Below are 25,144 nucleotides of genomic sequence, written 5' to 3'. Positions count from 1 at the left end.
TGGGCCTACATATTTATCCTTAAATGCCAACTAAATAGCACAGAGTGTCTCTTTGATAATGTGACTTACAATTGTTCTGCCAATTCTATATGAGAAGCTGAGGCTCTGTAGCTCATCACCAATTGCCAAATACCGGAGCGTCAGTGTTAGTCTTTCAGCTGCACTTATAGCCTCTCTCATCCTTGTGTTTGTTTTGGTAATTCGCGGTCCAACCAAACTCAGTAAGTGCCCAAAGCGTTCTGGTGTCATGTGTATATATCTAAATGGCATGAAATTTGCATTTATTACCTTTACCAAAATGCAAAAATAGCCAAAACCAATTTAAATGTGTGAGCTTGACCGTAAAATAGCAAAATTAAAAGTTTAAATACTCGAAACCAAAAGTAGAATTCACGATTCACGATCACTAAGTTGCAGTTTGCTGATGAGGTTAGCATACTCTTCCAAGGCTGCTCAACGTCGATAGATATCACGAACCCAAAAACGCTTCCTTTTTCGAATGATATTATTCCTGTTGTATTGTCTCTGCCTGTGCAAAATAATGATTAATGAGAGCCAAAGCACAAGTTGCTCTTCCTCCGCCATGTTGTCTTTGGCACCAAAATTTGAACTTTTGCGGGCCTGAAATCGAGCATTGTGATTGGTCTATTCTTCTGCTTCCGCTTCCGACTCTGACAATGCAGTTTTCACTAGATCGTAAGCAACGGAATCATAGGCAGAATTAGTGTTCTGCTTCTGACTCCGTTGGTTTGATTTTCACTGGATCGTATGACTCTGACTATGACTCTGTCGCAAATGAAAACCAGCCTTCAGGGATAAAAGACCTTGTTTGTTAATCATCACACGACTGAATGTTGTGTATAATTCCTGCGACTAGATAAGTTTTGAACAACTTGTAGTTTCCTCAGCAAGAAAAAACTTGCAAATTGCTACCTATTCCTGATAAATTTGATAAAAGAAATGTGCAAGGAGCTTTTTCAGACGGTGGTTTTGGAGATCCCATGCAATTAAGAAGAAGTTCCCGCTCGAAGCTTGCAAATAATAGGAGTGATTTGGAAGGCAAAACAGCTGAAAGGGCAAGAGGGTATCCATCGGTTTCACCCCATTTCATTTTCAACCCAGTAACATAAAAAGAAAGTTTGACCTGCAATACCACTGGTACGCCATGAATAAATTCAAACATACCACAAACATATATATCTGTCAAATACATGAAGCAAACTATCGATGCAATCCGAAGGATGTAAACTGATAAATCAGTGAACTTTGAAATTTAGATGGGATTGAATCAGAGACTGAAAGGTTATAGACATGAATACTTTTCAAATAAGGTATTTAAATAAAGTATGCTATGTTATTGAAACAAACTTCATGAAATAACACAAAGCTATAGGCTTATCATGTAGTTGGTAGCTTATAAGTGGATTGCATAACAAAGTTTGTTTTGAAGGCAGTAATATGCATGCATCACGTCACCAGCTATGTCCAAGAAGGCCTTGATGAAGTCATTAAAACACAAAATCTTTTAACCCGAAGGTTTAATATCTCAACAAACCTTATCATTTTCTGAAAATGCTGTTTTAAATCAAGTTTGTCGAGAAATGTGCTTGAAAGTCTTGAGGTAGTATCATCGTTTAGCAAGACGCTGAGTGAAGTCAGTACCATTTCAACCCATATTCAACAAAGTCATTTAAAACACAAAATCTTCCAATTATAAGGTTTAATATCTCAAGAAACCTTATTTGTTTTAAAACGCTGCTTCAAATCAAGTTTATTGAAAAATATGCTTGGGGGAAGGTTTTCTGGACGGAGTCTTGAGGTAGCATCACCAAGCCAAATGATAACATTTTAGACAACAAGGGCAAAGTGAGAAATGTTTGCAATACAAAATCTTTTTGTTCCTACTATTACCAGCATTAACTAAACACTCAACGGAATAGAATTAGAAAACTATTCAATGAAATTTGATAGTAAGTGTGCAAAAGTATGTTTTAACACAATGTCCAGAAAACATAGTAAAAAAAAACAGAATACGACCTACACAACTGGAAAAGATTCTTTCTTGAGGTGGGCAAGGCCAGGAAAATTGAAGAAATACCAGCAGAATAGCTCAACATCTTGATATGTTGGTTCCTGATGGAGATAAAGAAGACAGATTGCGGATCGAATGAGCCGGCAACGCTACAATCATTTCAAATAAGCCTGCGACAATATCTAAATTACAAGAACTCCAAACTGAACACTCTCAGAGACCGAGAATTCCTAAGTCAAGGGAAGTTCTTCTTTCTAAAAAGAAACAGCTGGTTTTTGAAGAAGTGAAAGGAAATCACCCACATGCCGCAAAAGAACTATCCAACGCCGAAGAAGACTTGTTGTTTTGCACAGGTGAATTTGGTGCTGAAAACCCTGAAGCCCTCCAATGCACAGTTTGGTGGTTATTGGCACTGCACTTTGGATTCCATGCCCAAGATGAAAGCAAGAAACTAAAATGGGCAACATTGTTCTTCAAACAGACAACGAAATGGGAAAGGACCTCGGGCACAGTTTTTCCCAATACTGACCTCCCGTCTGGTGAATAACATATATAACTGCGTAAAGTACTTTACTTATTCCACTTACGCCTTTCACTTTTACCATACTAGATGTTGTTTCTTTTCATTTCAAAGCTTGATGCATCAGATGTCGAACCATCATATAGTGCCATCGATCCTATGGAACTTGCTTTTCTTGGTACAAATGCATTGCCATTTCTTTTCATTTTTTCCTATACTCATCGCTTCTTTTTTTCACTTTCACACTTTTATTTTCCATTTTCTTACATATTACAAGATATTCCTTTAAGCCGCAGATAGCAAATGCTAATCGAAGCGGGTCCAATTTTTTTTTTTGGTATTGACCTAATTTAATTACACTGGAAATAAAATGGAAATGAAGAAATATAACATAAAAGGACAAAAAGATATGCAAAAAAAGAAAAAAGAAAATGGCAGATGTTCATTGTAAAGGAGAAAAAGTCCTAGCGTTTTTAAGTGTACAAAAAGTATTGTATAACTGCTTCAATTTGATTCAATTTTGCTGTTTGAATTTAGCATTATCTCATCAGGCTCCATATAAAAATCTTCAGTTTCTAGAATATTGAGAAGAGCCCTTTTTGCTTCTTTTTTGAAGGATTTCTTTGACAAATTTTTGTATTCATTGGGCATCTCTTTCCAGACTTTGAAACCAACACGCAAAAAAGCTTTCTTTTTTGCATTTTAAGCCTCGAGTACTTAACACAAGAGAGTTGTGATGTTGATGAGCGAGTATTATATGTATGGATGTTCGAAGTTCTTGTAAAAAGTTTGGTGATGTTAGAAGGTGCACTGTCCCTATGAACGTCGAGCATTAATTTACATACAGCTTCATAAGAAGGTAATTGGCAGAATTATCACATTTACAAATATGGGGATTGTAATATATTAAGTACCCTCTAGGGTTACTGTGTATGTACCCAGAATACATTGCTGGAATAAAGTTGTGTTGAAGCGGCCATGTTGTTTGACCTCGTGGGTTTATATCACTAGCAATATATTACATTTTGGCGACGAGGATCGGTCGTTTTTCCACGTCATTCAAAAGTACAAGGTCTTTGGACAACGCTGTGTGTGTTGTGGCATAGAAGATGACCAGCACTAGTGCGAGTGGATTATTTGGACGTGTTGGCGAGTTCAACGTCGCACGTGAAACGTTTAGTGTCTACGTCGAGAGGATGGAAATGTTCTTTACAGCCAACAACATTGTAACGACAACAGGAGAGGGAAGCGCTGCCACCAACCTTGTGGTAGCGAACAGGAAATGTGCCATTTTCCTGACAGAAGTGGGGCCGGAGGTATACACAGCCCTCAGCAACTTATTGGCGCCCACTAAACCGAAGGACGTGTCATTCACTAACATTGTGGAAGTCTTGGAGAAACACTACAAACCAAAGCCCCTGGAAATCGCACAAAGTTTTCACTTTGGCACGCGGAATAAAAAATCCGAAGAATCAGTTAGCGATTATGTGCTGGCTTTGAAGAGATTGGCCGTCCACTGTAATTATGGTGAATTCCTCAATCGGGCGTTACGTGACCGATTCGTATGCGGACTGAACAATCCGAAGATACAAAACAAACTACTGAACACAGATGACCTCACATTCGAAAAGGCTTGCAGTATTGCCAAGACCATGGAGATGGCAGACAGGAACACCCAAGAATTTCACCCTTCACGTAGTGAAACTGTTCAAGTAAACAAGTTGACAGAACAAGGAAGTAAAAACACTGAAAAGAAGAACACTGAACAATTGTCATGTCCTAGGTGTGGGGGTAATCATTCAGGTCAGTCTTGTAAATTTAAGTCAGCAAAATGCTACAAGTGCTTCAAGATTGGGCATTTAGCTTCTGTTTGTCGCAGTAAGGATGAAAAGAAAAAGGGTAAAATTCATAGTGTACAGGCTTCAGAATCAGGCAATGATGAGTGTGAGGATGAGGAATTAGGAATTTATTCTCTGAATTCGCTTGACCAAAACAAGCCTAATTGCAATAGGTACACTGTAGAAATGGAAATCAATGGTAAACTGTGAATGATGGAGTTAGACACAGCTGCAGATTTCTCAATAATGAGTAGAAGTGAATATCTAGAGAGGTTTGCAGACAAGCCTCTGTCTCCTTCTAAAGTAACACTTAAGACATACACGGGTGAATTACTTGATGTGTCAGGGGAAATGCAGTGTGACATAGTGTATAAGGGTAAACCATACTCTCTACCCATTCTTGTAGCCAATTATGATGCAAAACCTACTTTACTTGGTAAAAACTGGCTGCGGCACATTAAGTTTGAGTGGGGTGAGATATTTTGTATTCCCAAGGGAGACCCTAGGAGTGCTGATAGTCAACTGAATGAGTTGCTATCTAAACATAGTGAATTGTTTACTGAGAGTTACAAAGGTATGATGGGCCTTGAGGCCCATATTACTATGAGAGGCGATGCAAAACCTGTCTTCGTGAAAGCGCGTAGGGTTCCATACGCTTTAAAAGAGCAAGTCGAAAAAGAGTTAGACAAACTAGAAAAGCATGGTGTTATTAAGAAAGTTGACAGGTCACTTTGGGCTAGCCCAATTGTGGTAGTGCCAAAGGCTGATAACACTGTCAGAATATGTGGAGACTACAAATCCACTATCAATCAGTCAGTTGAAGATGAGCAATATGTTTTACCTACTACTCAGGATTTGTATGCTGCTCTGGTTGGCTCTAAGGTATTTAGTAAGCTTGATCTATCACATGCCTATGCCCAGCTGAATGTTGACAAAGAAAGTCAAGAGTACTTGACAATTACCACTCATAAAGGCCTTTATTCCTACCAGAAATTGCTCTATGGGGTCAAGTCATCCCCAAAAATCTTTCAAGCAAAAATGGATCAAATTCTTCAGGGAATTGAAAAATGTGTTTGTAAACAAGATGACATCTTGATAGGGGGCAATGACTGGCAAGAGAATCTCAAGATACTTGCTGATGTGTTGGACAGGCTACACCAATACAATTTGCATTTAAAACTGGCAAAATGCGAGTTTTTGAAACGTGAAGTGGTTTATCTAGGTCTGAGAATAAGTGCCGAAGGCCTGCAACCGGTGGAGGAGAAGATCAGTGCAGTGAAAAGAGCCCCAGCCCCAAAGAATGTGAGTGAACTAAGGTCCTTCCTGGGCATGGTTCAGTATTATCATTCCTTTTTGCCAGGGCTGGCTACAACCTTAGCACCTCTGCATAGGCTTTTGCAGAAAAATATTCAATGGGAATGGACAAATGACTGCCAGAAAGCTTTCGAGGCATGCAAGGAGGGCCTCACCAGTGAGTCGCTGTTGGTCCACTATGATCTAAATCGTGAGCTTAAGTTAGCTTGTGACGCATCGAGTTATGGTTTGGGGGCAGTGCTTAGTCATGTAATGGAAGATGGTCAAGAAAGGCCAATAGCATATGCGTCACGTACCCTCAGCTCAAGTGAGAAAAATTATGCTCAAATTGAAAAGGAGGCCTTGTCTATTATTTTCGGGGTAAAAAAATTTAATCAGTATCTATATGGACGAAAGTTCACTTTAGTAACTGACCACCAGCCATTGTTGGCTATTTTGGGCCCAAAAGCTGCTATACCCACACTTGCAGCTGCCCGTATGCAGCGCTGGGCACTTGTCCTTTCAGCATATGACTATAACATTGAGTACAGGAGCTCCGAGAAGCACAGCAACTGTGACGCCCTTTCTAGATTACCCCATGAAGAGTCTAAGATTGGCAGTGAGAGTGAGATTTACAATATAAGTGCCATTGACAAAGATTTCCCCATAACTGCAAAAGAGATTGGGAAAGCTACATTGATGGATCCAGGGTTAAGCAAGGTACTTGATTGGGTCATGGTGGGGTGGCCAGAGGTTTGTGATGAAGATTTAAAACCCTATTACACCCGTCGACATGAACTTTCTTGTGAACAAAATTGCATTCTCTGGGGTTCAAGGGTGATCATTCCCCCAGTATTTAGGGAAAAGATGTTGGAGGAGTTGAATTGGGAGCACCCAGGCATTTGTGCAATGAAAGCAATAGCACGCACCTGTGTTTGGTGGCCCAAGATGGATGAGGAAATTGAACAAAAGATTAAACTATGCTCAGTGTGTGAGGATGTGTGGACTTCTCCACCTTGTGCCCCATTGATACCCTGGAAATGGGCCACGCGACCCTTTCAGCGTATTCATGTTGATTTTTGTCAGAAAGGGAGTGATTTTTTTTTAGTGGTGGTTGATAGTTTTTCAAAATGGATAGAGGTTAAGCACATGACCTCAATCACCACAGAGAAAACCATAAATGAGTTGCGTCTTATATTTGCCCAACATGGTTTGCCCGAGGAGTTGGTATCAGATAATGGGCCACAATTTGTTTCAAGTGAGTTTGCTGAGTTTATGTATAAACTCATCCTTATCACCCACAATCAAATGGTGCTGCTGAGAGATCAGTCAAGGTGGTAAAGGAGGCGCTTGTCAAACAAGTTCTAGAGGGAAACAAGGGAAGGTCTATCAAACATAGACTAGCAGACTTCCTCTTGAGATACCATACCACCCCACACAGCACCACAGGTGCTACGCCAGCAGAACTGTTGATGAGACGTAGACTGCGTACTCGTTTAACTCTAGTGAAACCTGATCTAGCCAAAACCGTAGAGAGTAAACAAAATAAGCAGAAGGAATATAAGGATTTAAAGGGTCATCAAGATAGGCTGTTTGCAGAGAATGACATAGTTCGAGTGAGAAATACTCAAGCCCGTAGCAATACTGAGAGGTGGATTCTGGGAAGGGTAGTTAAGATCTGTGGACCCAGAACATATTTAGTTAAGACTGGCTATAAGACCAGATATGTTCATGTTGATCATTTAATTAAAGCACATGATCAGGTGCCACATGAAACTAGAGAGTTGGACATACCTGTCCCAGAACTGTGTGAGCAACCTACTCTAAGTGTAGATAATAGCCAAGTTTCATCCGGGGTGCCGCAGCCACCAGTCAATTTTTCAGATAAAGATAATGAGCCTAATTCTAGTATTAGTGAAGAGAATGTAAACACACCATCGCCGGTTGTTCTGAGGCGATCAGAGAGAATTAGGAAACCTGTTGACCGACTGAACCTGTAGTGAATGTTATAGCTACTATTGTGTTACTTGTAAGGATATCTTATTTGTAAGGGGAAAGCAGTGAAATATATTAAGTACCCTCCAGGGTTACTGTGTATGTACCCAGAATACATTGCTGGAATAAAGTTGTGTTGAAGCGGCCATGTTGTTTGACCTCGTGGGTTTATATCACTAGCAATATATTACAGGGATTGCATGTTCTTTTCTATCAACAAAGTAGATTGGACGTAGTACTTGCTTTTGGAGAAAAATAATTTTGTTTAGATAGTTTTTAGATGCACTACCCCAAGGAACGAGTCCATAAGTTAAATAACATAAAATGAAGGATTTTTAAATAGTTGTGAGTACAGATGATGGAACAGAGTGTCTCAGCTTAGCAATCATTCCTATAGTCTTACTTATTTTAGTGATAACACAGTCCAAATGGTTTCTCCAAGAAAGATTCTCATTGATCAAAACACATAAATACTTGATGTAACTCTTATGTTCCAAGCTGACTCTTCCATTTTTTTCACTATCAAATATACCTATTTTGAAGAGGATAACAGATTTACTTTTGTCTAGGGCAAAAGATTACAAGATTTGATGTTTCTGTATTCAAAGTCAATTTATTTGTAGTTAGCCAGCCATGTAAATTGATCAGTTCAGCATCGGCCGTCTGTTCTAAAGTCTTGAGGCACTTACCAGCATAAAGAATATTAGTGTCATCCACAAATAACAAAAATTAGTTTAGTTGATATGTGTGATGATTTTGTGATTGACAGGGTCAAAAACCTTTTTTATGTCAATGAAAACACCACACGAGAAATAATGCTTATCCATACAATATCAAAGATCACATGATCTGGGGAGTGTGCCTTACGGAAGCCATACTGTGAGGAATGTGTTAACCTATTTTTGTCAATAAAGTCCTTCATTCTGCAATACTGTAGCTTTTCAAATATTCTGTTAAAATTTGACAAGAGAGAAATTGGTAAGTAACCAGAAACATCAGTCTTGTCTTCACTTTTAAAGATAGGTGTGATTTTGGAGATCTTAAGTTATGATGGGTGAACACCAGATGTTTTAGAAGTAATGGAAATGTTCGAAAGGACAGGAGATAAAATATTGGAAGAACATTTAAGAAGTTGGGTAGGGCAAGAGTATAAACCATACAATTTGTTTTTTGGTAGTGATAGAATTTCTTGTTTAACGTCATCTAGGGAAATTGGTTTAGAAAAAAAGGAAGAATCAGGTGATTTTAATTTCTTGAGATAATCCATATGATTGTTTTTGGTGGGTAGTTTACTTGCTAGTTTGGTACCAACACTTGCAGAATGTTCATTTCGAATATTTGGTATAAGTGATGGGTCACTAGTAGCTTGATTGCTGTTATTTGGGTCTTTTAATGTCGTTAACATTTTATGATATTTGTTACAGTTGTTTAACAGTTTATTGATTCCTTGCCATGTTTTTTTCATCTTTACATTTTCATTAAAAAAATCAAAGTAATATTGCTTTTTACTTCAACGTGTAAGAGTAATGATTTTATTTAAAAGATTTATATTCGCTACAATTTCCAGTTTTATATAACCTATTCTTTATTTTAATTGACCTTCTTATTCCCTTTGTTATCCAACGTTTTGCAAGTTGTTTAACTTTACGTTTTGAGACAACTTTCAAAAGCACATGTTTTTGCACGACTTTATTTAATTGCTTATAAAAAGATTAAAATTGGTCGTCAACACCATTTGCTTTTGATATTGTAATATTATCCAAGTCAACTATTGTCTATATCATTGATTGATATTTCATTGACTCCTCTTTGTCTAAAAAGCTGTAGGCAGAGATTTGCCGTTTGCTCTGAAGACTCCCATTCAGCCATCAATGGCAATCCAGTGATTTTGACGTTGAACTGATAGCTTTATATTTCAAATGAATCAATCGATTTCAAAAGCCGGTCGCAGGCATCGGAGATTGAGTTTAACTTGAGTTTCGTTTTCTTTATCTCTTTGGATGCATATTTCCTGAATGCCTGGAGCTCATTGTACTGTGCATATATAAACTCAACTGATTTGGCCTTGCTCTCTGGCGATGAATTACTGCCATGATTAGCCCCAGCTTGATAACTTTCTTCGGTTCTGTTACCAATTTCCGCACTTAACTTTTCCAAAGTTTCTTCAGTTCAGCAACTTCGTTTCTCAATTGCTAATTTTCCTTTCTAAGTTGACTATCTTTTTCAGTCATCTTTTTTGGTTTGTCTCAGATAAGTTCCAAACGGAAGAAAGAAAGACATTTCTACTCCACTTGAGCACACATGCACCATCTTCTGCATGTTTCCTCTATAATGGATCTATGGATGTTGGCTCTTGTACTGCTGAAGGTATTTAGGTATTTATTTATTTACTATGTAAATTCTATGATCTTACCTCTATAGAAGCCTTCCTGCCAAAAATCTCGCAGATTAGTTTCTTTTGTTTTTAAAATTTTCTTTCTTTATTTTTTGGAGAACTCGGAAAAAATCCGAGCCCCAGATGGGATTTGAACCCACGACCCTCCGTGATCTAGTCGGATGCTCTAACCACTGAGCTACTGGAGACTCTATGGTGAGCAAGGGTCAATTTATGGGTCTTGACTGGAACCGCATCACGCGGTTACACAGCCAAGTAATTAGTGCAAACTCACTAACAGCATCGCGCTGTCACATTAAAGCATAACAAGATACGAACTCACTAACAGCATCGCGCTGTCACATTAAGGCATATCAAGATGCAGCCAACCAACCTCCAAAGTGAGTAAATTAAAGTTGAAATAAGAAATAAATGATAAATTAAATTTTGGAGACAAATGTGACAGCGCGATGCTGTTAGTGAGTTCGTATCTTGTTATGCTTTAATGTGACAGCGCGATGCTGTTAGTGAGTTCGCACTAATTACTTGGCTGTGTAACCGCGTGATGCGGTTCCAGTCAAGACCCATAAATTGACCCTTGCTCACCATAGAGTCTCCAGTAGCTCAGTGGTTAGAGCATCCGACTAGATCACGGAGGGTCGTGGGTTCAAATCCCATCTGGGGCTCGGATTTTTTCCGAGTTCTCCAAAATTTAATTTATCATTTATTTCTTATTTCAACTTTAATTTACTCACTTTGGAGGTTGGTTGGCTGCATCTTGATATGCCTTAATGTGACAGCGCGATGCTGTTAGTGAGTTCGTATCTTGTTATGCTTTAATGTGACAGCGCGATGCTGTTAGTGAGTTCGCACTAATTACTTGGCTGTGTAACCGCGTGATGCGGTTCCAGTCAAGACCCATAAATTGACCCTTGCTCACCATAGAGTCTCCAGTAGCTCAGTGGTTAGAGCATCCGACTAGATCACGGAGGGTCGTGGGTTCAAATCCCATCTGGGGCTCGGATTTTTTCCGAGTTCTCCAAAATTTAATTTATCATTTATTTCTTATTTCAACTTTAATTTCTTTATTTTATTGCAGATTTACAACCATCAGATGAAATAACTACATAATTCAACTAAGTCTATTGATGGTAGCTCTTATGGTAAGTGTCATAGACATTTTGACTTACATGACGTATGTATGTATGTATGTGTATTCTCTATTTTTACAGACGCAACTCCAGAGGAGCTGTGTATTGAATAGTTGCCGTGTGAGGAAGAATTTTAAGAAGATGGTATGTTATGCTGCATGCTATATACTGTTGTCATGTGCTATATACTGCTATAGACTGTTGTTGTATTCTGTCGAAATATTCTATATACTGTTGCTATATACTATTGTATATATACATTATTACCACAAATCCTATTTCTTCTCTCTACAGTTGAGATGTCAATTGATGATCCACCAGTAGATGAAAGAAATGTTCCAGTGACATTTGAGATCATAAGAAATGGGTCAAAGAAGGGTGGGGACAAACTTGTTGATAGCCTGGGCCACCAATATAACATCAAACGCCATTAAAAAAGTTCCACTCATCGGCAGTGTATGGTGAGACCCAAATGGTATGCCTGTACTACTATGGTTGTTCAACGTGATGGAAGCTTTGAAGTAAAGGGCAACCACAACCACATTGTTAAAGTTGGGGCAGCAGTGGCTGTTAAAATTGTAAAAGACGTCAAAGCATCAACCATTGTGTGGGAGGTAACTGGTGGAAGAAATTGATATTTATTCAGTATGCGTGATAACATTTATAATATTTAAAGCCAAAATAATTGTACAAATATACATGTTGTTTATGGAACTAATATTGACCTTTGCTTAATTTGGTTGTTCCAGGTCCTGTTCGAGAAATTGACCAATGCACCCTGTCCTACCCTACCAAGACCTGAATATATCAGCAGAGCAGCAAATAGACTTTACCAACAACTCTGCCCTGATGAACCAAAAGATGTTAACTTTAAGCTACAGCAGAACCACATCCCAGACGATTTCTTTCAGGCCAACCTAGAATCATCCAACACTTGCCACATCCTGTTCACTACCAGAGAACAACTCAAATACCTCAGCAAAGCAAAAACCTGCTATGTAGATGGAACATTCAAGCTGATTTGTCACCCATTCAGCCAGCTGCTCACAGTCAATGCCTTTGTGAGAAGTGGAGACCAAACCAAAAAAGTTCTATTGCTGTTCCTCCTCATGGCTGAGAAAAGAAGGAGAGATTACAAAGACGTAACTTGTGTGTGAGTTTTATGTAACATTAAAAAGTATAGCTTTTTGATGGAGGTTATTGTAATTGTTTTGACAGCTCAATAGTTCTATCAGTTTTTTAGGTATTTTTTAAATTAACATTTCTCCTTCTCTTGGGTATTCAAAGTTATCCTTAGCCTTTTGATCCAGAAGTGAAGCAGATAACAATAGACTTCAAGGCTGGCTTTTAGGGAACAATTAGGAAAGTTAAGCCAGATGTTCGCATCAAAGGGTGCGTCTTCCACTGGACACAATGTTTTTGGAGAAAGGTATGCTGTTCTTCATCAAAACCACATAGTTAAGCAGTTACATCTATCCATCAACACAAATAATCAATAATCCCTTTTTTATTCTAAGGATTCATTTAATCATTTGGTAGATATAAGAGTTGGATCTTGCAACACAACATAGAGAAGACAATGGGACCTACAAATATCGTAGAGGCTAGTGGCCCTCCCCTTCCTGCCTCCATCAGAGATTGGACCTATATTCCAGAAGCTAAAATCAGATGCACATGGTGCTGGATTGAAGAGGTTTGTCGATTACATTGGGAGTACTTGAGTAGAAAGTTCAGTTTGAGCTCCAACCTCCTGGTCCATCTACAACGACTGTACGAACCAACAAGGATGTCAATGGCTGGTACACAGCTTTCATAACCAAGCTAGTGGTAGGTGGAAGCTACCTTTATACGTGTTGATAGGGCTTCTTTTCAGAGAAGCCCTCCTCACAGTAGTCGATATCCGCTTGGTGTCAGACAGAAAACTGAGAAGAGTCCAGAGAAAGAAGTACAGAGAGATGCAGGCAAAGTTGTTTGTGCACTGGGATGAATACCAGCAGGGGAAGAAGAGTGCCTTGCAACTTCTTAGGTCGTGTTGGTATTTGAATGGACCAAGAGCTAATTAAATGAAACCAATTGGGGAATAGACTTCAGTCGGAAGTTGTTGTGTAAGAGGCCCCCTGTGCACATAGGATCCAGTGTGCTTTGTGTCGGGGGACAAATAAAATACGGCGGACTAGGCCATGAGGTTTACAATACTTGTTCTTGCTAGATACAGGTCATTTGGCGACGAGGATAACTCTACAACCGAACCAAAAACGTTGAAGTAAGACACCTTTGGAACACAAAAATGGCAGTTTACAGATAAATCGAAGAATTCAATGTTACTCAAGAAAAATGGATTCACTAATCGGAACGACTTACACTGTATTTCTTGGCAAATAACTTTGCAAATGAAGAGTTCTTTCTACTGTGGCAAAGAAGGCCACATTGCAAAGGTATGCAGAGCAAAACAAAGATCACAGCAAACCTCATGTTCATTAGTAGTTGCCGATGACCCTGTCCCTGGTGAGCTCCATTCATGTGTGGTTTACAAGTTTGTATGCGCTGGCTATAATGCCTGTTACATCGGTGAAACGTGCCACCATTTTTCCACACATGTAGGAGAGCACTCAGTCATTGACAAGGCCTCTCACATTTTCAAGCATCTGCAAGATTCTGCACATTGTTGCACTTTGTGTTCAGCAGATAGCTTCCACGTTTGGATCACACCTCTACCAGTTTCCAACTCAAGATAAAAGAGGCTATTTATATTAAAAAAGAACAACCATCCTTGGATCAAAAATTACACATTGTAAATCTAAAGCTATCCCTTTTAATTCTCAAACTTTCATGCTTTACCTCTTTTCTTGTTATCATCATTCATCATAATTAGCATTGTTTCCGTCAGGGGACAACTAAAACATGGCGGACTAGGCCACGAGGTTTACAATACTCATTCTTGCTAGATACAGGTCAGAAGTAATCTGTGAGCAGGTCATGGCTGGATGAATTCAAAATTGCTTAACTCGAATTTTCATAAAATATATAACAACACGTTATTTGTAAAAAACAATTGTTTTAAAACTTGCCTTCAATCACAAATAATAATTTTGTACACTAAAAAGCAGTATCAAAGCATTATGTATAAGCAAACACAAAAAAACACTATGCACATAATTGGCACATGTACACAAAGATATGTTCGATAAATTGTCTAATTTGTATGAGATCTATCTCCACAATTCTTTTACATTGAATGTCTTGAACTGCTCTGTTGTGAAAAAGAGTTAAAGAAGGCTCACATTAGTTATAATGAGCAAATGGCAAGGAAATTAGCCTTTGGCAATGTATTTGAGAACTGGGTTAAGAAATCCAAGCTTAAATCGAGGGGATCGAGCAAAGAGTCATTATCACTTTCCAGAATATCTGGAAGAAGCCATGAAAGTAAATCATCTCTAGCTAAGTTCTCTGACACTACAAGACCATGTGAGATTGCGTGAGCAAGCTTGCCTTCAATGTACGATTTTGTTTGCCAGGAAAAGACATTAGTCGAGTCAAGAGTATTTAATATTCTTTAACAGCAATTCAGCAAGAGAAATCTCCCGGCATTGTTCTACTTTGTTACTTTTGGGGTACAACAACCTGAGTTAATGCTGCTTGTTCCGCTTATTGGAAGCTAACGGCTAATTTTTCTGCTACTTTGCAATCAAAGGTGTATAATGGTGGGAACAGATCCTTGGGGCCTGTCACCCATTGACAAGTGACAAGTCCTCCAAACATGTGACTGAAGTATTTCGAGAGAAGAAGGAAACAGCTTCTCAGCCCAGCTCTTCAAAAACAACCTCTGTGTTAAAGAACAACTTCATTGCAAGCATTAGAGCCTCAGTCTCTGAGAGCATGGTTGAGGGCTTTCGACACATGTCAAAGTCATTGTCTTCCTTCGTTGCAGAGATTCTCTTGAATGCTGGCAATCCATCTAAGCGTTCACATGATGATCACTTATCTGAAAGTGACTCAGAGACCAAAGCCTTGCAAAAAGTACCAAGAGTTGCGAATGCCATGGACAACGAGTTCGTAGAACTCTCTGTAGATTTGCCTTTTCCTGTGGGCAGCGAAATGAGAAAGCACCATGAGAAATCTGAGAAAACTGTCAAAAGCAATTTTTTGGGGTCCACGCCACTGAATACAATCTTGATGAGGCATGTTCACTCCATTCTGCTAATGGTAGGAGAAGGTGGAGCAAAAAACAGTAGCAATCCACTGTGTTGGTGGGTAAAGACTGCAAAATATTGGATTCAAAAATTCCAACCTGGGATATTTAAAGCTGGAAGGATTAAAGCTTATTTGTTAAACTGGGGCAAACTTACATCAGACCCACATATTTTAAATAAGGTCAAAGGATGCAAAATTGAATTTGACCAGCTCCCTCCCCAGAGGCAGCCACCTTGCCAACACCAACTTAGTCACAAAGAAGCCAAGACAATCAGTGCTGAGATTGAAAAATCAGTTCTTAAAGGTGTTCTCTTAAGAGGACATCCGTGCAAAAATCAAACAAAAAAGGAATATTTGTGGCAAGGATCAAAAATTCAAATTGTCTCAATTTTTGCACATAAGTAGACCCTAGTAAGACAAGAAAGGCTGTGTATTTTTTTTCCTCAAATATGTTTTTATTTTCGAGAAAGACGAACTTTTCGCTTTCACCCTCTCGAATCAATGAATCGGGTCATAACAGGTCGAAAATTGAACACTCACTCGCTTCGCTTTTCAATCTTTCACATCAAGGGAAATCTAACCAAAGTGAGCTCTTTTATAGACTCTTCGTCTTCTGTAAAATGAAAGTTATGTAGGAATTGGTTGCTTAGAAGCTTTTGGCCATGCGAAAAAGCAATGTGTTCTCTTCCATTACAAAAAAATGTCGGTGAAGAAAACCCTTTATTTTCACCATGTGCCATTGTTCAGAATTCCACAAAATTACGTATGTGAATTGCTGAAGGAATGATCTTCAAAATGACGTAAAGTTTTCTTTGGGCAAATGTTTTCTCGTGACACAGGAAACTCTTCTAAGTAGCGCACGGAAGACATAAAATCACGCAATATGTTGATTGCGTGACCAAAGAGTTAAGGAGCATTCCTGCCTTCGAAACGACTTCGGATCGAACAGTAGAACTTTTTCAGAAACAAATGACATAGCTATAACCAGTTTTGTTAAATTACTTTGCCTTTTATCATTTGAAGTTTGTTTCTGCAAAAGATATTCTGCCATCGTTCTGTCTAGTACGATTATGCACCAGTGCCAGTAACGGTATACGATTAAAAACTTTGCTGTTCTCTTGCATACGAATCTTAAGTTTCTGCCCATTGTTTAACTTTCTCTATGTGCTTACCCGTGCCTTTTAACTAGCACTCCATAAAAACCAACAGAGTTTTCATATGGAGGTTTTTGCAGGAGTTAAGTGGACTAAGTGAGGGCTTGCATGACCCAATAGCATAATTGCAGTTATGGTCGCTCGACGGTCATTTTTTAAAATAAGCACAACTACGTAAAAAAGAAAAAGCAAGTCTAAATATCCATTTGGCTCTGATTTTGCCTTTATTTTTACCCAAGTTGGTTTTTTCTGCTGGAGTGAAAACACTTTTTCATTACCGCAATGTCTGTTCGTTTTGTGACGCTAGGCAAGACAATTAAATTTACAAAACTTAATTAACCGCAAAAGAGTCAATATCGCTTGTCTTAACTGCCACTGCTCTTAACAGCAAATAACCTTTTCGGCGCTTCTGACAAATTTCAGCTTCTTTGTTTGGTAAACATACAGTTGCGAAACTGTGTCAGCAGGACTGTACACCAAAAAATTCACAACTAACAGCAGCTGCAGGGACCATGAAACATCGTCATTCATTCCCCATTTGCCTGACATTGGCAGTCCATGACAAGGCTTGTTAGAATATTGACATACGGCTTATTTCCCTTAACGTTGGCCTGGGAATTATCGAGTCCGAAAGAAGTACAACTGTCATTGAAAACTTTGATTGAAAAGTTTGAAAGCTTAGAATTCTTAACTAGTTCACACATGCTGTAATTGTTGTACAAGATTGGATGTACGTGCTGAATAGAAATTTCACACATCACCTTTTTACTCATCACTTGTATGTAGCTCTCCTTTTCTGCTCTGATTTGCTCAGCGTCATCGCTCTGGTTGACCTCTTGGTGGTCGAGACTTCGCTTTCAGGCCAGACGACAAAAAAACTAGAAATTTTCCTGCTTGCAAGAAACCCAGAGCAGTCAAATAGCTGCTCGCCGTTTTCGTCTTTCTTAGACCTCATTACTCTTGAGACACTTGCAGCATCTACCTTTTGCTCCGTTTGTTCTCCAGTTTCATACTTGGCTATCAAGTAGTCCTTTTGCTTATCAGTGAAACGAGTATTCTGAGAACGACTCTGCCTTAAGGCCCATTCCACTTCAAGAGAAGCTACAGACGATGACGGGTGGATTCCGTGTCCAGCAGTTGCGGCACAGCACTCGGTCCCTTATCCAGTCTAGAGGCATACCCTACCACGTCGCGGTCATAAAGAGTTTCATATTCAAGAACATATTAGTTTTTTTTAGTTTTACTAATGCAGAAAAAAAATAACACGAGTACAAATTTAGGAAAACTCAGAGCTAAATGGATATCTAGACACATGATTTCTATTCCTCGTATTTGTGCCTCTTCAAATAACGTCGACCGACCCCACTCGTAGGTCCAAATTATTCTGCTACACGAGCACGACGACTCGTACCCGCAATTATGCAAATTAGGTAATGCAAGCTCTCACTTAACTCCTGCAAGAGCCTCTGTAAGGTAACATTTTGTGGATTTTCGTTTACCATAGGCTAGTTAAAAGGCACGGGTTAGCAAGTCAAATAAGGGGCAGAAACTTAAGATTTGTATGCAAGAGAACAGCAAAGTTTTTTAATCGTATACCGTTACTAGCACTGGTACATAATCGTATTAGACAGAATGATGGCGGAATATCTCTGCAGAAACAAACTTCAAATGATAAAAGACAGAGTAATTTAACAAAACTGGGTATAAATTTGTTATTTGTTTCTGAAAACGTTCTCCTGTATGATTTCAAGTAATTTCAAATGCAGGATTGCTCCTTAACTCTTTGGTCACGCAATCAACATATGGCGTGATTTTATGTCTTGCGTGTGCTATTTTGAAGAGTTCCTGCGTCACGAGAAAACATTTGCCCAAAGAAAACTTTACGTCATCTTGAAGATCATTCCTTCGGCAATTTACATACGTAATTTTGTGGAGTTCTGAATAATGGCACATGGTGAAAAAAGAGGTTTTCTTCACCGACATTTTTTTGTAACGGAAGAGAGCACATTGCTTTTTTGCATGGCTAAAAGCTTCTAGGCAACCAACTCCTACACAACTTACATTTTACAGAAGACGAAGAGTCTATGAAAGAGCACACGTTGATAAGATTTCCTTAGACATAATATCTCTGAAATGCGAAGCAAGCGAAAGTGTTCAATTTTCGACCTGTTATGACCCGATCCATCGATTCTAGAGGGTGAAAGCGAAAAGTTCGTTTTTCTAGAAAATAAAAACATATTTGAGGAAAAAAATACACAGCCTTCCTTGTCTTAATAGGGTCTACTTGTGTGCAAAAATTGAGACAATTTGAATTTTTGACCCCTGCCATAAAAATTTCATTTTTGTTTGATTTTTGCACGGATGTCCTCTTAAAATCTTCACATGAGGAAGGTGAATTCCTATCCACTACCTTTTTGAGACCTAAAAAAGATGGAACTCATCAGATAATCCTCAATTTAAAAGGGTGAATAAATTTGTGGCATACCATCATTTTAAGATGGAGTCATTGAAAGATGTTATTAGCATGATCAGGCCAGATTGCTTTACAGTGTTGTGGATCTCAAAGACACATATTATTCAGTATCTATGCCCCAAGATCACCAAGAATATCTGAAGCTAAAGCCATGGAATTTGAAAATGGTAAGTTGTTTTATGCTTTTATTCCATTTCCTGAGAAATGTTAGTGACTATGGTTTAGAAGTAAATATTTGTATGTTTGTTGTTTTAGTTGAGCTTTCTGATTTTGATGCCGAAGTCTTAGTGGAAGGTCCAATTTCAAGTGGTGCTATCGAAGGTAAATGCTGCATCGACATTTTTTTTCGGCTAGGGTACGTAAAATTAAATATCTAAATAAGCCCGAGGAAAACAAAACCGACGCTGCCAGTTATTTACAGACCCAGCGTCTGAAAAGAACTCAGTATTAAAATACATTTTAACTTATTTTACTGCATTTAGGAATAAATGATGCCATTAGTTAAGTCCTTTTCGCAGCTTTATAGGTGACTATCAGCTCCATGTTTACCATATAATTATTTTATCATTCTTGTGCGGTTTATTGAAAATGTTTTACATTTTCACTTCAGACTAAAGATCCAAACACAGCATTTTATAGTGCCGCTCAGGCTTGCACTTGCTTTGTGAAAGTATGTCAAACATGCATTTCATTGGTCTCAATACACATAAAAACCGCATCTAAAATGAAACAAAATAGAAAATACACAGAAAAAATGTACGGATGGCTTGCGTCTGCGGAAAAAGTTGAATGTGGTTGAACTCTTAGTTTCTGCAGACACAAGCCAATTTTATTCACGCCCATTGACGTACGTAAAATTACGCAACAGTGGAAATCCACTTTTAATTTCCCATGATTTCTGTTATTTTTTGCTCTGGTCAAAGAACACGATGATCTCTGTTAGGTTTTGTTATCGAAGCCAATCTATTTCCTAATCTTCTCAAAGCATTTCTTTCACTCTTCATACAGACAGCGTATCATCTAAAATTAATTTTCAGTTTTCGACAAAGCTTTAGCCCCATAATTTGACAATTTTAATTTTTCTCATCACAGCATTACCAGATGAACTTCTATGTGTAGTATTCAAGTATTTTAGTCTTAAAGAGATAATAAACAAGCTAAGGCTCATATGCAGAAGATAAAGACGTATCTCTGAAAGTGACATGTTGTGGACCGATGTTGCCTTGATGAATGGGGAATCACTCATTTAAGCAAGGATCAGTTAAAGACAATCATAAAGCACGCACGGGGTTTAAGAAATTTCTCAGTAGCCTATATTGATGTCAAGAAACATCAATTCAAGGAGACAATCTACTGCTCATGCTATTTGTAACAGTCTATGTTTGTCTCATGGACTTAACTATTTAAATTTGAGTAGCCAGTTGGTATCTAATCTGACCTTCTTGCAAGGCATGCGCCATTTGGAGTGTTTGATCCTAAATGATTGCATTGCATTCAAAGACATATCCCTGATTACTTTTTGTAAAAATTTTACTTTCACTTAACAGGGTAGTTATTCACAAGGGTGAGCTCTTGCAGTCTGTACTGCTGCTGTCAAATCTGCTTTTCCTCGGCTTAAACGGAAACGAGCTATCTTTAGAGTCACTTAAAGAAATGTGCAAAACACTTTGCAAGCTTTCTGTTCTCAACTTAGACCTTAATATAGTAAATTGATCAGAATTTTTATCCTTAGCAAGCAAATTTGATATCACTGCCAACAATACTTAATTAAAGGGTGCAGTACATTGACTCAGTTTAGAAACATTTATCAAATAAAGTAAACATTTAGCTTGTCAGTGTTCAGTTTTCATCTCACAGTCTGTTAAAAATCAATTTGACGATTTTTCAATAAAAGACTTCCTTGGTTTATAGGTGTTTCCCAATTTTCTTACAGTGATCAGCTTGCTGTATCCTACTTTGATGTCAGGAACATCGTAAATGGCACAGTTGATCCAAGAACTCTTCAGTCCCACGAAAAAATTAAATACCTTAAGAACCCTTTCACTCCGCCTCCTTCGTACACAGGCTTTTTCTCCAAGACTGTGGTTAAGGGAAAAGACAAACATACCAAGAAGCTTGTGTTCCAGCCCTCGTGGTTGGAAAAGTATAAGTGGCTTGTAGAAAGTCCTTCACAAATGGGAGGTTTTTGCAAATATTGTGTGATGCATAATAATCCATCAGATCCTCGAGCACAGGAGTAACAGCTCCATTCCTAAAGCTAGAAAAAAAACCACTGGGAAAGATGGGGTACTTGAGCGTCATCAGAAAATGCAGTGTCACCAGTTAGCACTTGAAGCTGGCATCGCCATAATCCAAAGTGTTGAAAAACCAAAGGAAAACCTTGCCACACAGGATTTCCATGCAAAACCAAGAGATGTTTGAAAAAAACATACATGCACTTAGAGCAATCATAAGTACCATAAATATTGTGTGGCAAACAGAACATCTCTCTTAGAGGCCATCAAGATGACAGCACAAGCACGGCATCCAACAAAGGCAATTTTCATGCCATTCTTATGCTATTGGGCAACTCTGATAAAAATCTTCAAGAACACTTACTGGTAGGAGAAATGCCACAAGCATCTCAAAAACTGTACAAGAGGAAGTCATTTGCATCACAGGAGAGTATATTCGGGCGAAAGTTATACAGCTGATTCAGAAGGAAGACACTTTTTTCTCAATCATTGGCGATGAGGTAGCAGATAGATTCGCAAACCAAGAAATATTAAGTGTTTGCCTTATGTTTTTAGATCTAAACAATGACGTTTCACCTAAAATCAAATAAGTATTTTTTGACCATGTCGACCTTGACAAAACAACTGGTGAGAGCATAGCAAACGCTATTTTGTCAATTTTGGCCAAGAACAACATGCTTGAAAGAGCATGCGTGGGAAAGAGTATGCGTGGACTCGGTGTGCAGTGGCACATTTCTTGAAGAGCGCTGTCCGCGTCCTCAATTTTCTCTGAAAATGCAAAATTTCCCAGTCTTTGGTTCTAGTAATATGTTAAGAACCACCATTAGAAACTAACTTATGGGAAACAACAAGAAGAACAAGCGAGGGGCCAGAGGTTCTTGCGAGGAGGAAACCGGAACGCCTAAACGACCCAATATGGCGGCGACCGCAGAACCAATTTCAAGCGAACTAGCAAGCCTCGCTGGACCAACTCTGATGGAGGAGATCCCTGGACAGAAAGAATCATCGATCGCTCCTGTAGAGCCGTCACTTATTGAACTTAGGGAAATGCTGGTTGATATTAAGATCGATATCTGCAACATTCTACGAGAAAACGAAGCCATGAAGAACAACATGGATGAATTGAAGGCGACTATTCGAGGGCAGAATGTTGAAATAGCAAACCTTCGAGCATCGCTTAATAAAGCGATAAAGCAGTTTGATGATGCCGAACAAGAGCTGGCCGAAACAAGGAAAATAGTTGACCAACAGGAGGAAGAAATCGCCGAGTTGTACGACCTCCAAGATCATCTAGAACAGTACACACGGAAAAACTCCTTGGAGATCCATGGAATACCGGAACAAGCTTATGAGTCAACAGAAGAAGTGGTTCTAAAATTGGCTAATGCCCTGGAGGTGCCGGTGTGCCAACAGGATATCGAAATATCTCACAAATTAAGCCGGAGAAAGGGAGGAAAGCCGATTATCGTAAAATTTGTTAATCATAAAACTAAAACGAATCTATACAAAGCCGGGACAAAACTCAAAAATGTGAGTTTCTCAAGCCTCTTCCCGCTTCGACCGCCGCAGCACGAGTTGCCTCCGGCAAGATCTATTTATTCGAGAGCCTCATGTCGTACAGGAAAAAGATCGTCAACAAAGCGAACGAAATGCAGAACGATGGTTCAATCCTAAGCGTTTGGACAATGGATGGAAAGATTTTTATTAAAACGTCGCCCGAAGGTAGGCCTATAAAAATTAATGAATTAGATGATCTGGACTATCTTTAAATACTAGAAGAGAACACTTACAACAAAACTAGAAAACTGAGGACAACATCGGACTGTAAGCTAGGAAGAGGGTTAGCTCTTGTAACTAATTGTTTTTGTTGTTGTTGTTTTTTTTTTTCCTTTTGTTATCGATATCATAAACTACTAATTGTAGCTCTTTATTGACTATGCAAACGCCTGTAAAATTAGATATTTTATCGCTTAATGTTCGAGGAATACGGGACCAGATTAAGAGGAGTATTTTTTCGTTCTTGAAAGATTTTAAAACAAATATCTACTTTCTCCAAGAAACCTATTCTCATCTAAAAGACGAAAATATCTGGAAAAATGAATGGGGAGGTGAGATATTTTTCTCCCATGGTACTAACCACAGCAAAGGTGTCTGCATTCTAATCAACCCTGCTTTTCATTGTCAGGTGCATTATTGTTATAGCAACAACTCAGGGAGAATTGTGCTAATTACGATTACTTTTGGCTCCCAAAAATTAACACTTTGTAACATCTACGCACCAACCAACCAAACAAATCAACTCGAGTTTATGCAGGAGATAAACAACTGCATAATTGACAAAACAGAACTGACAAATTTAATTGTTGGAGGGGACTGGAATTGTACGCTGTCTAAAAAAGACAAAATTGGAGGAATGGTATGGGCACCAACGAATTACAGGAACTTGTTAGTGACTACAATGGATATGTTCGATCTAATAGACATTCAGAGAGTACGCTATCCAAAGTCACGAAAATTTACGTATGAATCAAAAGCAATAGGAATGAAGTCCAGGATAGACTTCTTTCATTTGGCCAAAAACCTAACAAAAAGTGTAAAGAAAACAGAAATCTATCCATCAATTGCACCCGACCACAAAGCAATTTATACGTCCTTGTCTTGGTCGTGTGAAACCCCGAGGGGACCCGGACTCTGGAAATTCAATAATACCCTTTTAAAAGATGAAGAATACGTGGAGTGGGTTCGTAAAACCTATTCAAACACCGTAAGATATTACCGTCAAGCAACAAGCAAAGGTCTCCTGTGGGAGCTAATCAAAATGGAAATTAGGAATGCGACTATCTCGTATGCGAAATACAAAGCAAAAGTATCCAGAGACAGGGCAGAGGATATTAAACGCCAGCTCGAACAGTTAGACGACACTATTTGTAATAACTTTTTCTCGCCAGATACTAATGAAATCTTGCTGCACTATGACAACCTTAAATCCGAACTTCAGTCTCTGTACGAAAATAAAGGAAAGCAAGCGATGTTTAGAGCGAAATGTCGTTGGGTAGAACAGGGCGAACGACCAACAAAATATTTTTTCAATATGGAAAAAAGGAATTATAATAAAAAGACCATAAGGGAACTTCGCCTAGAAGATGAATCCACTACAATCAATGATAAACAGATCCTCGACCAAATTGAAGTTTACTTTAGAGACTTGTACACATCAGCAAAAACATTCTCTCAAGAGGAATACGATGAATTTACACAGCATTTGCAAATACCAAAACTTTCAGATGACGATCGGGACAACTTGGAAGGTCCTGCCAGTGCCATGTCCTCAGAACCATGTGGTGTGTAAGGAAGAAAAAGGAGAATAGCACTGATGGCACTGTACACTCATTGCAACAGTCATGTTTTGAATCTCAGTGTTACAGTGGCATGCAGGTTAACTTCAGTCAGAAACAAGATTGGAACCTTAAATGAAACTATCCTTTTCTTTTATTTTTCACCTAAAGACAGCGATTTCTAGAACAAGTTTTAGAGAAGTGGGGTTCTACTTCCAGAAAGGAGAAGTTAAAAGGCTTGTGCAAAACCCAATGGGTGGAAAGGCATGAATGTTACGAGACTTTCTACGAACTTTATGAGTACATTTGCAAAAGCTTGGAAGCGATGGTTGATCATGAGTTGCATCCTCATGTCTATTCCTCGTTATCGTTCACATGGGACAGGGACACTAAAACCAAGGCACAAGGTTTTCTGGCAAATTGGAAGACACTTGGATTCATTTTCACCTTTTGATCACAAAGAATAGCCTTGGAACACTCAAACCTATTGCAGCTAAGCTTCAGAAGAAAGACCAAGATGTCTTCCAAGCGTATTCTATGATTGATGACACTAT

The 25,144-nt window shown here is 38.7% G+C and overlaps 1 protein-coding gene, 3 non-coding genes and 1 pseudogene across 4 annotated transcripts; 4 read left to right on the top strand and 1 right to left on the bottom strand.

Moving 5' to 3' along the window:
* Window positions 1-3,455: 3,455 nt before the first annotated feature.
* LOC149034317 (uncharacterized) lies at window positions 3,456-4,600 on the top strand. The gene has a single exon (XM_089193074.1). The coding sequence runs from the start codon at window positions 3,662-3,664 to the stop codon at window positions 4,598-4,600; it is 939 nt and encodes a 312-aa protein (XP_089049200.1). The 5' UTR covers window positions 3,456-3,661.
* Window positions 4,601-10,188: 5,588 nt separating this feature from the next.
* Window positions 10,189-10,262, bottom strand: Trnas-aga (transfer RNA serine (anticodon AGA)). The gene has a single exon. It is a non-coding gene; the product is annotated as a tRNA-Ser (tRNA).
* A 402-nt stretch (window positions 10,263-10,664) lies between these two features.
* Trnas-aga (transfer RNA serine (anticodon AGA)) lies at window positions 10,665-10,738 on the top strand. The gene has a single exon. It is a non-coding gene; the product is annotated as a tRNA-Ser (tRNA).
* Window positions 10,739-10,998: 260 nt separating this feature from the next.
* On the top strand, window positions 10,999-11,072 carry Trnas-aga (transfer RNA serine (anticodon AGA)). The gene has a single exon. It is a non-coding gene; the product is annotated as a tRNA-Ser (tRNA).
* Window positions 11,073-21,982: 10,910 nt separating this feature from the next.
* Window positions 21,983-23,024, top strand: LOC149034313 (uncharacterized; annotated as a pseudogene).
* Window positions 23,025-25,144: the final 2,120 nt, after the last annotated feature.

The sequence above is a fragment of the Pocillopora damicornis genome, chromosome 14 (genome assembly GCF_964200805.1).
Source record: "Pocillopora damicornis chromosome 14, jaPocDami1.2, whole genome shotgun sequence".
Taxonomy (NCBI): Eukaryota; Metazoa; Cnidaria; class Anthozoa; order Scleractinia; family Pocilloporidae; genus Pocillopora; species Pocillopora damicornis.
This window is presented reverse-complemented; position numbering and strand designations above follow the sequence as displayed.

What these genes read in the sequence shown, in the direction of transcription:
- LOC149034317 (XM_089193074.1), top strand. Translation starts at nt 3,662, where the DNA reads ATGACCAGCACTAGTGCGAGTGGATTATTTGGACGTGTTGGCGAGTTC.